Consider the following 14,656-nt stretch of genomic DNA (forward strand, 5'->3'; position numbering starts at 1 on the left):
CTGTGGAGTTTGCTCCTTCTGATGTTCGGATGTGTTCGGAGTTTCCTCCTTCTGGTGGGTTTGTGGTCTTGCTGGCTCAGGAGTGAAGCTGCAGACCTTCGCGGTGAGTGTTACAGTTCTTAAAGTGGCGCGTCTGGAGTTGTTCGTTCCTCCCAGTGGGCTCGTGGTCTCGCTGGCTTCAGGAGTGAAGCTGCAGACCTTCGCGGTGAGTATTACAGCTCATAAAACCAGTGTGGACCCAAAGAGTGAGCAGTAGCAAGATTTATTGCAAAGAGCGAAAGAACAAAGCTTCCACAGTGTGGAAGGGGACCCGAGCGGGTTGCCACTGCTGGCTCGGGCAGCCTGCTTTTATTCTCTTATCTGGCCCCACCCACGTCCTGCTGATTGGTAGAGCCGAGTGGTCTGTTTTGACAGGGCGCTGATTGGTGCGTTTACCATCCCTGAGCTAGACATAAAGGTTCTCCACGTCCCCATCAGATCAGTTAGATACAGAGTATGGACACAAAGGTTCTCCAAGGCCCCACCAGAGTAGCTAGATACCGAGTGTCAATTGGTGCATCCACAGATCCTGAGCTAGACACAGGGTACTGATTGGTGTATTTACAATCCCTGAGCTAGACATAAAGGTTCTCCACATCTCCACCAGACTCAGGAACCCAGCTGGCTTCACCCAGTGGATCTTGCACAGGGGTGGTAGGTGGAGCTGCCCTCCAGTCCTGCGCCGTGCGCTTGCACTCCTCAGCTCTCGGGTGGTCGATGGGACTGGGTGCTGTGGAGCAGGGGGTGGCGCTCGTCGGGAAGGCTCGGGCCACACAGGAGCCCGTGGAGGGGGTGGGAGGCTCAGGCATGGCGGGCTGCAGGTCCCGAGTCCTGCCCCGCGGGAAGACAGCTAAGGTCTGGTGAGAAATTGAGCGCAGTGCCGGTGGGCTGGCACTGCTGGGGGACCCAGTACGCCCTCCGCAGCCCCTGGCCCGGGTGCTAAGCCCCTCATTGCCCGGGGCCGGCAGGGCCGGCCGGCTGCTCTGAGTGAGAGGCCCGCCAAGCCCACGCCCACCCGGAACTCCAGCTGGCCGGCAAGCGCCGCGTGCAGCCCCGGTTGCCGCTCGCGCCTCTCCCTCCAAACCTCCCTGCAAGCTGAGAGAGCCGGCTCCCGCCTTGGCCAGCCCAGAAGGGGGCTCCCACAGTGCACCGGTGGGCTGAAGGGCTCCCCAAGTGGCGCCAAAGTGGGAGCCCAGGCAGAGGAGGTGCCGAGAGCAAGCCCAGCACGCTGTCACCTCTCAGCAGGTACCCACAGGAGCTTGGGCATGGGCTTTTTCTCTAAAGGGCTGGATAGTCAATATTTTCAGCTTTGTGGGCTTTATGGTCTCTTTTGCAATTTCTCAACTCCACTGTTACAGCAGGAAAGCAGCCACAGATAATATATAAATGGACGGCTGTGTTCCAATAAAACTTTATTTATAGAAACAGGCAGTGGGCCAGATTCAGCCCGTGGGCCATAGATTGCCAACCTCTGAGTCTAGTATTCAGATCACAGGCTTTGGATGTCTCATATCTGAATCTTTCTAATCTTGTGATAGGGGAAGGTAATTAAAATATTAATACGTTAAGTTTTCTCACCTGTCAGTGTGTTCAATGACATAATTTATGCAAAGCATACAAAGCTGAGAGTAAAATCTCAGCAAATGCTAGTTTCCTGGCCTCGTTATACATACTTACAAAGGGTGGTGGGAGATAGTTTGAGATTTGAGGCCTCTGGAGAATAGGTGTTTTTGTGATGATTTTGGCTTTTCAGTTTGACAGTTGGCTTTGCTTTTTTGACAGACACATTAAGAGCTTCAGGAGTCATTTCATGGTTTGTCCTTTCCATGTCAGGGACACATTTCACGTGACCATTTTAAGCACAGGAATTGCCTCACCCGGTGGCTCACTCCCAGCATTTTGGGAGGCCGAGATGGGAGGATCACGAGGTCAGGAGTTGAAGACCACCCTCACCAATATGATGAAACCCCATCTCTACTAAAAATACAAAAATTAGCCGATGTGGTGGTGCATGCCTGTAATCCTAGCTACTCAGGAGGCTGAGGCAGGAGAATCACTTGAACCCAAGAGGTGGAGGTTGCAGTGAGCCGAGATCATGCCATTGCACTCCAGCCTGGGCGACAGAGTGAGACTCTGTCTCAAAAAAAAAAAAAAAAAAAAAAAAAAAAAAAAATTCTGTGTTCCTGCCTGGCTTATTGAGCTCCACGGTAAAGGTTCAGAGGCTGCAGGAATGATTCAAAGTCTGATTGATTTATGTGCATTGGGCATTTTGTTGATATCATTCAGATTAATGATGGCACTGAAAATGTGTAATGCAAATGAGAAGTTTGTATCCTGCCTGCTATACCATGATTCCAATTTAAGAGGGGGTAAAAACATTGCACTTTTTAATCTATTGTTTTTTGAAAGAGACTGTTTAAAACACGTAGTTTTGCCAAGTTATGGCTCATACCGTATTTGCTATTTTGGTTTTGAAAAATTGAGTAGGAGGCAATTGCCTTCTTAAATGACTTGAACATCAAAGGCAAGGAGTGTCTTGTTTTAGGAGCAGCCAGGGCCCTATCCCTCTGATCCAGCCAAGTGCTTTCACTTGGTCCCACTCTGGGGAGTCATCAGTGGGTCTCACTCTGGGACAGGCCCCTGGTTGACCTGGAATGACCTAGAGCAGGAGTCACAAGCTACCGCCCATGGACAAATGACAGCCGGTACCTCTTTGGCTATGGCCTGAAGGCTCAGAATAGTTTTTACATTTTAAATCATCTGCAAAAAAGAATAAAGAGGAGAATATTATTTCTTGAAACAAGAAAATGATATGGAATTCTGATTTCAGTGTCATGAAGTTTTGAATTTCATCAATAAAAAGTTTGTAGAAATTTGTTTTTCTCTCCTTTTATGTAAATACCTCTGTAATAGCCTCGGTTTTGCCTCTTGGCTCACAAAGCCTAAGTTGTTTACTATTTAGCCCTTTACAAAAAAAGTTTGCGAACATCTGATATCCAACAGCAATTTTCAGTCTTTTTTGTAGCTCCCAAATTCTTTCATTAAACCAGATCCCTTGAGGGAAGCCTGGTTTATAAAATAGATTAAGTGATGTGGCTGTTTGGAGCAAGGGGCTGTGGTCTGAGTCTTGCTGGCCTCAACCCTGAACTCACTTCCACACCTTACCTCCTGGGGATAAGACTGCCTTCGTCTAGAAAGTGCCTCGATTCCAGCTTGGAAATATCCATGTACAGTCCCTTTTTTGCTATTCCAAAAGCCAAAGAGCTCTGAAAAGCAAAAACAAATTTATTGTAAATTTATAGCAAATGTATTTGGTGGTGAAATTTGACTTCAGCTTTAGCGTCCCTGTTTCTTCTTTCTAGTGTGAATGTTCTTTTTGTTTTGTTTGTTTTTCTGAGGCAAGGTCTCACTTCATCACCCAGGCTGGAGTGCAGTAGTGTGATCACAGCTCAGGGAAGCCTCGACCTCCTGGGCTCAAGTGATCTTCTTGCTTTAGCCTCCCAAGTAGCTGGGACTCCAGGCATGAGCCACCATACCCAGCTAATTTTTGTGTCTTTGTAGAGATGCGGTTTCTCTACCGTGTTGGCCAGGCCAAATAATCATATTTTCACTGAAGAAATAGAAATGTCATTGTTATAGGATGTTACCCCAAACCCTGCAAAGGTATTTTGTAATATGCAGTATATGTGCTAAATTACTTTTTTTGTTGTTGTTGAGATGGAGTTTCGCTTTTGTTGCCCAGGCTGGAGTGCAATGGTGTGATCTTGGCTCACCGCGACCTCTGCCTCCCAGGTTCAAGCGATTCTCTTGCCACAGCCTCCCGAGTAGCTGGGATTATAGGAAAGTGCCACCATGCCCGGCTAATTTTGTATTTTTAGAAGAGATGGGGTTTCTCCATGATGGTCAGGCTGGTCTCGAACTTCGGACCTCAGGTGATCTGCCCGCCTCGGCCTCCCAAAGTGCTGGGATTACAGTGCCTGGCCCAAAGTACCTTTCTAACATGGAGGAATTAGGAATACTGAAGGCATCGGCCCCCAAGGGTTTGATGTGCTCTTGTCCCCAAGGCCTGCAGATTTGCATCACCTCTCCACTTCGTGGACTCCTCGTACCTGCCTGATTCCAGATGCTCTAACCTGACCACGCATCCCCCGTGGATTCTCAGCTGTTGTGTGTTTCCCCCTCAGGTGGCCACTTGTCTGGTGCTCACCCACATTTTGGTTCATCCTGACTTTGCCACAGCCTGCCCAGTCTGCATTTCTCCCACGGCTTCTCCCAGCCCTGGCCCAGTGACGCTGTAATGTGGACTGTGGCATCCGCTGAGTCTAAGCTGTTGATCAGCTCTTGATGGACAGATGCTGGCAGAGATGGGGAAGGTGCTGTTGCCTTCCTCCTGGGAAGGGCAAGGAAAGCAGGGTGGTCCTCCCATCTGCATGAGGAAGGAAGAACCTCATTCAGGCTGAGACGCTGATGGAGAACTGGGTCCAGGATAACGTTTTGTGTTCCTGCTCATGGGACTTGTGTGTTATTGTCAAGGGATCTTAGAGGCCTTGCTTCTGAGGCCCCTCTATCCCCTCTGTTCTTGCTTAGGCATTAGGGATTTGGCTCTTGTAGCTTTTTTTGAGACAGGGTCTCGCTTTGTCATCCAGGCTGGAGTGCAGCAGTGTGAACTTGGCTCACTGCAACCTCCGCCTCCTGGGTTCAAGCGATTCTTCTGCCTCAGTCTCCTGAGTAGGTGGGTCTGCAGGCACACACCATCACGCCCGGGTATTTTTTGTATTTTTAAGTAGAGATGGGGTTTCACATGTTGGCCAGGCTGGTCTCGAACTCCTGACCTCAGGTGATCCGCCTGTCTCGACATCCCAAATGCCGGGATTACAGATGTGAGCCACCACACCAGGCTGGCTCTTCTAGCTTTGAAGCTCACTTTTCTTTTTTCCTGAGGACTCACTGGGAGTGGGACGCTTGTTCCAGCCTTGACGGTGATGATGATTGTGGTTGCTGTTGCTATTTGTTTTTTTGGTTTGTTTGTTTGTTTTGAGAGGGAGTTTTACTTTTGTCACCCAGGCTGGAGTGCAGTGGCGCCATCTGGGCTCACTGCAGACTCTTCCTCTTGAAGCTGGGGAAGTTCAAGCAATTCTCCTGCCTTAGGCTCCTTAGTGGCTGGGACTACAGGCACGTGCCACCACGCCTGGCTAATTCTTTGTAGTTTTAGTAGAGACGGGCTTTCACCATGTTGTCCAGGCTGGTCTTAAAGTCCTCAGCTCAAGTGATCTGCCCATCTCGGCCTCCCAAAGTGTTGGGATTACAGGCGTGAGCCACCACGCCCCTCACGCCCAGCCACTTTTGCTATTGATGATTATTATGACATCATTGCTCAGATTCACTTGGCTCAGAGAGGGCAGAGTCAGAGTGACCCAGGTGGTCACTGCTCCCTTTCTTGTCCGTCAAATCAGCTGCCTCCAACAGTGTTGCCTGACAGCGTCACTTAGTAGCCCTCTCCCTCACAGGGCTTCTGAGGCAGACAGATGCCACTGATAGCGCAAAAGCAAATGTTTTGGGTGAATTCCCCGTAGCTACACTAGATTTGAGGCTGAGAAATGGAATGCCTGTCATTGTTGACTGAAAAATACAGCTCTCCTAATAGAGTCTTGGTGCAGGAGCTGTTAGCCTTGCCGCCCTGCAGACTTGAGGAATTGCGACGTCGGCCTAACATGATTTTGGTAACTTTGTCTGCTTCTGCCTCAGGTAGAAATAATTCAGATTTCACTCTCCATTTTCTTTAATGGGCTAAACAGCCACTTTGTAATACCTGTATTTTATGAGACATAATTCTGGATATTTTTTCTGCAGCATTTTTGAAAAGACAAACCTAAGAGACCCCGGCTATTTAACTTAAGCAATTTTAAAGTTATTTGTAAAATGATATGCTGTCTTTTTTGACCCAGTTACTTTATAAAGCTACATTCTCTGGCAAACATTAACAAAACTTCTCCGTGTGTGGGCTAAATAAATATTCGGGCAACACTGATTGAGGGCTGCCTTGGGTAAATAATTCTCTCTCCACACATTTCCTAGTTTATAATGAGGAGTTTTCTTCGTGGTCTGACCAAATGTAACATTCCATTGAAAATGAGACATAAATCCTTGAGTGAGGGAGACGTGGAACCAGGGTTTGAGGAGGGTTATTAAAAAGGTGAGGGTAGCAGAGTGACCTCCTGAGTCCCGTGCTCTCCCGAGCCTTCTCTTCTCTCTGGAACCCATGGCTAATAGGGGACAGGAGAGAGTGGAAGCAGAAAGAGTAAGAGACATGAAGGCCAGCTGGGCGCAGTGGCTCACTCCCGTAATCTTAGCACTTTGGGAGGCCGAAGCAGGCGGATCACTTGAGGTCAGGAGTTTGAGACCAGCCTGGCCAACATGGTGAAACCGCGTCTCTACTAAAAATAACAAAATTAGCTGGGTATGGTGGTGTGCGCCTGTAATTCCTGCTACTTGGGAGGCTGAGGCATGAGAATTGCTTGAACCTGGGAGGTGGAGGTTGCAGTGAGCCGAGATCGCACCACTGCATTCCAGCCTGGGTGACAGAGGGAGACTCTGTCTCAAAACAAAACCAAAAACAAAAAAAGAGACACTCGAGCCTTCCCTTCCCTTTCCCCATCCTAGCCTCCTCTCACCCAGGTCCATTCTTTCACTGTCATCCCATGATGCTCTCTTACATTTTAAAGTTTGGAAGCCCTTATTCCTTTGTTTTGTTTTGTTTTTGTTTTTGAAATACAAATATCAAATTTTTTATTGTTCTATAGTAATACACGTTTCTTCTATAGTACATTAAATCACAAGAGGTAGTAGTGTATCTACTATTACCTATACTTTTAACTAGTGTTGAGTGTAAGTGATATTTTGAAATATCTGCAGTAACTGATGTGATTTGCAAACATCTGTGATTTCTTTTAATTTTTGTCACTTTTCATTTTTTAAAAAATTTTAGTTTCTGGGGTACTCGTGCAGGGTGTTAAATAGATCAATGACATGTCACAGGGGTTTGGTATACAGATTCTTTTGTCACCCAGGTCAGAAGCATAGTACCCAATCGGTGCTTTTTCGGTCCTCTCCCTCCTTCCACCCTCTACCCTCAAGTAGGCCCCAGTGTCTATTGTTCCCTTCTTTTTTTGAGACAGAGTCTCACTCTGTCGTCTGGGCTGGAGTGCAGTGGCACCATCTCGGCTCACTGCAACCTCCCCCTCCTAGGTTCAAGCGATTCTCGTGCCTCAGCCTCCTGAGTAGCTGGGACTGCAGGCACGCAACACCACGCCCGGCTAAATTTTGTATTTTCAGTAGAGGCAGGGTTTCTCCATCTTGGCCAGGCTGGTCTCGAACTCCTGACCTTGAGTGATCTGCCTGCCTTGGCCTCCCAAGGTGCTGAGATCACAGGCGTGAGCCACCACACCCGGCCTGTTGTTCCCTTCTTTATGTGCATGTGTGCTCAATGCTCAGTTTCCACTTACAAATGAGAACGTGCGATAGTTGGTTTTCTCTTCCTGCGTTAATTCACTTAAGATAATGAAGCTTCTATCCTTGACCCAATCTCTACTCTACCATTTTGATGCCCAGTGTGGACTGCCCCTCTGAAAGCACTTCACAGCGGCTCGGCTTGTGGTGGAAGGTGTCCGAGGTGGCTGGAACACCTCCTGCTAGGGGTGTCAGTCTTGGCTCTCCTGTTTTCTGCCTGTGCGATGCTGGGTAGGTCCCTTGATCCCTGGTAACCTCAGCATCCCTGTGGGTGATAAGGAGATGATAATAGTATCTTCCCGATGGGGGTTAAATAAAATAATTCTCGGAGTGTGTGAAGCGGTACGTGGGAAGTGCTCAGCTTTGTGTCTGGCACATAAGGAAGTGGTCAGTGTTTAATCTTAGGGATCATAGATGCTGATAAATGGCCGTTTATGGCACATTTCATGTATCGGCTCATTTAAACCTCCTTGCAATCTGTTATGACTCCTGCTGATGATGGGGAATTTGAGACTGTGAGAGGCTTGGCAAAAGGTCTAAGCTGTGAACTATCTGGAATGGGATTCCACCTTCAGCCCTGCCTTAATGAAGGCCATGGTCTTGCCACTTGCATCTCCCCAAGATTTTTGTGGTCCTATTTTTAGTCACGTCAGCCTGCGTTGGTAAATTTACCGTTCCTGGTCCTTTTGAGAAACTATCTCTGGAAGGATTAAGTGCAATGATCAATCAGCAGCGAAGTCCTGGAAGAAACTCATTTGTTAGTCTCCGCGCCTCCCCAGGCCTTATCAGGGCTTAGGCTTCGAGCAGCAGCAACACCTGCACCTGCAGTTACTAATTCCTGTGGAATGAAGTAGGCGGGCCTGAAATGTACAGGCCTTATCCAATGAATTCTCATAGGAGCAAAAAAAAGTGTTTTCTTTCCCCCTTGGAGTTCTGTTTCTTCTTAAAATTAGCTATTTCTCATACACAATAGGGAGATATTCATAAAAAAAGGAAAATACTCAAAAGTTGAAAAAAAGATGGAAAGAGAAAATCCTCTAATATATATCTACTCTTAGTATTTTGGCACATATTCTTACAGTAGTTTCAAATGCCCAGGCCATTTTGTTTTATTTTGTTTTGTTACAATTGTGACGTATGTACTTGTGATGGATTTGCTTGCTGTCTCTAAATTAATTCTCCTACTACAGTTCAAATATTCCAGATATGTATATTTTTAACACGTTGTTAATTATCCCATATAGATAATAGTTTCTTTTCTGTCTTAACATTTTAAAAGCATGCTTCCAGGTTGATTAGACGGTCCTGAACAGTGCTTTGAATGGGGACATGATAGTAAACCAACAAGAGGAACCACGGTTTAGTTCATCATTCTCCTTCTTACTGGATTTTTAGGTTGTTACTAACTCTTTTCAGTTGTCATTTCCATGGCCACGAACATCTTTGGTTCTAAAGCATTTTTCCCATTTAAAATTATTTCCATGGGATTGATTTGCCAGAAGTAGAATTTCTAGGTCAAAGGTACAAACGCTTGAGAAGTCCTGATACATATTAACTTGGGCCAGAAATCTACCATGTAATTGAGAGCACCTTGAACTTGGCTTCAGAGCCAGGATGAGGACGGGAATAAGTGGGCCTTTTGATTTGAAATGTTGAGATACGAATGTATTCTAGATGGGCCAAATAACCAGCTTATTTTATTTTAAAGTCAAGTGAATTTTCTGCCTCACTAATGTGCATGTCTTCAAAGACAAGTAGTGGGAACGGAGTGGGGATTTGTCATCCCATAGAATGCCACCACATGGAATCGGTCCCGAGGCTTCTGAAAGGAGTTCCAAATTTGAATGCTTCCTAAGTTAGTTCTTGCGGTACAGCGCAGACAATATTCTTCTTCGACAATAGCTGAGACCCAAGTGCCAGGGCGCTTCAGGCGCTTCCAGGTCATAATTAACCTTCTTCAAAATAAGATCAAAGAAAGGCAGGAAAAGGTCCTCTTCATTCCAGAAAGGAGAACAAAAAGGGGGAAATTCTAACACTTTTGCCACCTCTGTTCTTGTCCGTTCCATATTAAGAAGCATTCAAAGACTAGGATGCCGTTTTGCAAACGTCTCATTCTCCCTGAATGGAAAGGCACAAGTCTCCCTGAATGGAAAGGCACTTTAGCACAAGTCGTACAAATCTGCCTTCCCTCGTTCTTTTTTGCAGATCATCTCCCTCCCCTACCCTTTCTTTATCGTGGCTCATTTGGAGCATCTGTGTGTTTTTTAAAGGCTGGATTTTCTTTCTGTTGACATTGAAACATTGCGTTTCTACAGTAGAACTACTTAATGGCACAGTTTGTTATTACTTGGAATTAAATAAAACCTATTTAAACCATGTACCCTGAAACCAAAGAGCTGTGTATGGAAAAAGCCTCATATAACCCAATTTGCCAGGTCCTGACTCCCTTCATACATACACTAGCATGCAAGAGCCCTCCTACCTTTTTTTTTTTTCCCTTCTGTGTCTCTCTTGGTATAACACTACCCTGTTTTTGAAAGTACTTGTACTGCTAATTTATTCTTTAAAGAAGAGAGGGGAAACCTGTTGGTCCCCTCATAAAACAGTTAACAGGAAGCCCGAGGCATCTTTTAGTGCCATTTTTGGCTGATGTTTGGAATGCTTCCATCAATCACTGCTGTTCATGTATAGCTGGTTTTTATGTCAGTTAAACCATCTTCCATCAAGTTGGTGAAGCAGAGTCAGGGAACAAGATGAATAGCAAAACATCTTCTGTGGCATGGAAAAGGCTTTGCTTTTGAATGCCCATGTTGATTTCTTAATATTTTCAACTTCCTCTTCTAGAGCCCGTTCTGCCCGACCATCAGTCATGAGTCTGTTCTTTTAACCTTGTTCAAGTGGCGTGGGGTGGTGTGTGTGGTGGGGAGTGATGGGTGCTTGCCTGGAAGTGCGAGCAATTGATCAGCTGATGAGGGGTATTTATTATCTGTCCCCGACTCCCAAGAGAAGGAAATAAATCCTTGGACCCCAGAGTGATTTTCGGAGCCACAAGAATGCAAGATGTCCTGTTTCCAGTCAGCCCATAGCAGTATCAGTCTGTGCAGTTGGAATCTTGCATGGGGAGGTGTTTTTATTTCACACAAGAAAGAATGGCACGTCTTTCCTTGAAAGATGTATTTTGTATATCTTAATGTCAGTTATGTTTACGTGTTTGCTGCTCAGATATCAACAGGATTTCTGTCCTCCCCCAGCCCCATTTTTTTCATTCCTTCAGAGAATATTTGTTGAGTGCAGTGTGTAAAATCATGGCGGTGCCAAGAGGGGGTGTGATGGGCGTGGGCCCCCCACCCCACCGGCGGGAGGAATCTGTTTTCACTGACATTGTTTGGAATCACCAAGCATGGTGATGATAAAAAGCAGTTAAGCTTTGGTCAGTTTTATTAATACTTTTAAGTCCATGGCAAACAATGCACCCGTTATTACTTGCACCTAGTGGACATGGCTCTCGTTGCTGCTGCCCACCTTTTTTTTTTTTTTGCCATGAGTGCAAAAGGTGCCTCTGGGGATCCCAGAGGACTCAGCATTGGTAAGAATGCAGTCCTATTCCTGAAGGAGGGTACAGTTGACCAGGGAGGTAATGCATGAATGCAGCCCATAGGGCCAGTTGGACCCAGATTTCAACTGTGATCTCTATTTCCTTCGGATCTGTTGCATCTGCTCAAACACTCATTCTGCAATTTCCCAACACCCGCCCCCTGCCCCTTATAAGAGCTCATGGTTCCATCTGAGTTTCCACTCTTGCATCTCTGGCCTTGGGGCGGGTCAGTCCCTGGATCACCTCACTGTCCTAGGGATGCTCTCCTGGTCCACACTGTGCCTACCTTGGATATGGGGTTCCACTTGTTACCTTACCTTTCACCCACCCATGCTCCTCACCCAAGCAGGCATTGATGGAGGGCTCATACCTTACTGAAGATGTGGGGAAAGAGGACATTTATGTAGAACCCAACTGCAGGTGGAGCCTTGGCGATCCATAGCCCTCTGTAAAGTGGGCATTGAAGCACGTGTCTTGCAAGGCTTGGGCATTTATTGCAGGGAGTGATGTGTATATGAATCATCAGGTATGCAACATAATGCTGATGCTAAGTACTAACATTGATGAAATGTTGGCATGAGCTGGGCACAGTGCTCCACCCTCTGTGTGTATATTAGTCCATTCTTGCACTGCTATAAGGAAATACCTGAGACTGGGTAGTTTATTTAAAAGACACCTTGAATTGGCTTACAGTTCCACAGGCTGTACAGGAAGCATGATGCTAGCATCTGCTTGGCTTCTGGGGAGGCCTCAGGAAACTTACAATCATGGTGGAAGGCAAAGGGGAAGCAAAGCATCTCACATGGTGCAAACAGGAGCAAGAGAGGGAGCAAGGAGGCAGGTGCTAAACTCTTTTCAACAACCATATCTCCTGAGAGCTGACTCGCCACACAGCAAGGGGATGGTGCTAAACCATGCATGAGAAATCCGCCCGCATGATCCAATCACCTCCCACCAGGCCCCACCTGCACCATTAGGGATTACAATTCGACATGAAGGCTGGGTGTGGTGGCTCATGCCTGTAATCCTAGCACTTTGGGAGGTCGAGGCAGGTGGATTGCTTGAGCTCAGTAGTTTGAGACCACCCTAGGCAACACAGTGCAACCCCGTCTCTACTAAAATACAAAAAAGTAGCCAGACGTGGGGGCACACACTTGTAGTCACGGCTACTCGGGAGGCTGAGGCAGGAGAATTGCTTGAACGCGGGAGGTGGAGGTTGCAGTGAGCTGAGATGGTGTCTGGGTGACAGAGCAAGACTCTGTTTCAAAAAATAAATATATAAATAAATAAATACATAAATAAATTTGACATGAAATTTGGTGGGGACACAGATCCAAACCATATCAACCTGAATTGAATGACATCATTCAGTCCTCAGGACAACCCTCTGAGGAAGTACTCATGCCCCCCCCCCACCTTATTTTTTTTTTTTTTTGAGGCAGAGTCTCGCTCTGTCACCAGGCTGGAGTGCAGTGGCACGATCTCGGCTCACTGCAACCTCCGCCTCCCAGGCTCAAGCGATTCTCCTGCGTCAGCCTCCCAAGCAGCTGGGACTACAGGCACGTGCCACCACCCCCAGCTAAGTTTTTTTGTATTTTTAGTAGAGACAGAGTTTCACCAGGCCAGGATGGTCTTGATCTCCTGACCTCGTCATCCTCCCACCTCGATCTCCCAAAGTGCTGAGATTACAGGCATGAGCCACCGTGGCTGGCCTCATGCCCCATTTTATAGATGACAAGGCATGGAATGGTTAAATGTCTTTCCCAAGCTCATGGAGTGGTGGCGGTGGAGGTGTTGTGGATGTGAACCCAGGAAGTCCGCCTCCAGAGCTGCAGGTGTTAATACAAAGCTGCGCTGCCTCATGCGGTCGCTGATGGCGCTCTCATTCCTTTTCCTTCAGGGACTCCTGCACCGTGCCAGGCGCCGTGCAGAATGCCACTCGTATTGTTTATCTTAATGCTTAGTGATAGTAGCTCCCTCCAGTGCACGCGGCATTAGCCTCTCCAGTGAGTTTCTCCTTTATTTTAAATGTAAATCTAGAGTTCCCTTAATCCCCTTAATTTTTAGTACGTGGCTCAGAGGCCAGGAACATTTTCAGCAGCAGCCTGGGCTGAGTTTTTAATGTGGCAGCAGCCTCCGCTGGTTCCAGCATGCAGGTGAGAAGGCCATTCATCTGGAGCTTGAGCTACCCAACGGTGCAAGTGGGGAGATCAGAGCGTGGAAAATGTTTTTGTATAAACTTAGGTGGATCAAAATGATCATTTCAACAACATTTCGGACTTGATTTTTTGTATTTATATGGCCCCTTTCTTCCCAAGAATTGAAAGCCGCAAACTAGAACGTGGGTTTTGAACGGTGAACATTCCACAAACATTTAATGCAGAGATGGCTGTGGGGTGGGGGCTGGGGGCTGGGGGCCTGGAAGGGGAGAAGGGGCACCAGAAGGGGAAATGGGAGGAAAGGGCGAGTGCGATAGCAAAGAGAATTCAGAAAGTAATAAAGCCCTGCAGTAATCAGAGGGCTGAGGCCAGGTCCCCAGTGAGCGGCTGAACACAGAGTGATTCAAACCCACTCCAGACCTGTGTTCTTAATCATTACCTTCACCTGGAGGGACAGACCTGGCCTTGGGCAAGCCGCCCCCACTCCCTGGCTCTGTGACCTTGGCAGCTGACTGCCCCTCTCCAAGATCGGTTTCCTCATATGTGGAACAGTAGTAATCTCCAATTTAGGGGGCTGTATGGATATTAAATGAGAAAACACACACAGATCATTTCTTTAGCACAACGTCTGTCTGGCACATTAGCGAGAGCTCCGGAAATACCCATGCCAGGGTCACAAGCTCGGTTCTGGAGCTGGATGGCTGGGGTTTGATTCTTAACTATGCTCCTTTCTAGCTGTGTCACTTTAGGCAAATAATTTAACCTCCATCTGCCTTTGTTTTTTCCTCTGTAATAGAAGGAACAACAACGAACAACATTTTTTTTTTTTTTTTGGCGAGATTAAATGAGATCTTCGATTTGACATGCCTGGCTAATTGGCAGTGCCCAACAGATAGAAACAATTAGTATTGTAAGGACTGCTTACTGGGTACATATGCTGTGCCAGGGGAGGTGGAGGTGCTGTCATGCTGAACTCTTATTAACCTCAATAGGAAAGGCACCAGGTTCAAGAGCTGAAGAAGATGCTCAGAGCCAACAGATAGACATGGGGTTTTATTAGGGGCTTATATATGTAGGGGAGAGAGTCCAGTCATGGCGGGCTGGGTAGTACAACCGCCCACCTTACATACAGAAATGGTCTGGTGGCGGTAGGCTGGACAGGATATCCACCTCCCTACAGTCCAGTGGTGGCGGTGGGCTGGGCAGGAAATCCATAACCACCTGCAAATGTCATGTGGTTTATATCACACCTTCACTTAACAGCCTCCCCCTAACAACCTCTACCTGGAAACCTTCATTTAACTCCAAACTCAGGACCTCAATATCCTGTTTGGCCTGTGTTCCATGGGACAGGCAT

The 14,656-nt window shown here is 47.0% G+C and overlaps 2 protein-coding genes across 11 annotated transcripts in view; one reads left to right on the forward strand and one right to left on the reverse strand.

The window, feature by feature from the left end:
- WWOX (WW domain containing oxidoreductase) overlaps window positions 1-14,656 on the forward strand; it is a 1,124,776-nt gene that overhangs the window by 137,131 nt on the left and 972,989 nt on the right. The gene's annotated exons all lie outside the window — the stretch shown is intronic.
- On the reverse strand, window positions 615-9,028 carry LOC134731873 (uncharacterized). Its single transcript, XM_063613095.1, has 3 exons — window positions 8,953-9,028; window positions 3,205-3,305; window positions 615-1,274 (listed from the first exon to the last, which is right to left on the reverse strand). Exons 1-3 carry the CDS (start codon window positions 9,026-9,028, stop codon window positions 615-617), a joined length of 837 nt encoding a protein of 278 aa, XP_063469165.1.

The sequence above is a fragment of the Symphalangus syndactylus genome, chromosome 11, assembly GCF_028878055.3.
Source record: "Symphalangus syndactylus isolate Jambi chromosome 11, NHGRI_mSymSyn1-v2.1_pri, whole genome shotgun sequence".
NCBI classification, from domain to species: Eukaryota; Metazoa; Chordata; class Mammalia; order Primates; family Hylobatidae; genus Symphalangus; species Symphalangus syndactylus.

Coding starts and splice junctions, on each gene's coding strand:
- LOC134731873 (XM_063613095.1), bottom strand. CDS start 9,028: ATGGAAATAATTTTAAATGGGAAAAATGCTTTAGAACCAAAGATGTTC. Junction 3,306..8,952: donor GGAAATGACAACTGAAAAGA/GTTAGTAACAAC, acceptor TTTGCTTTTCAG/AGCTCTTTGGCTTTTGGAAT. Junction 1,275..3,204: donor GGCAGTCTTATCCCCAGGAG/GTAAGGTGTGGA, acceptor ACCTGCTGAGAG/GTGACAGCGTGCTGGGCTTG.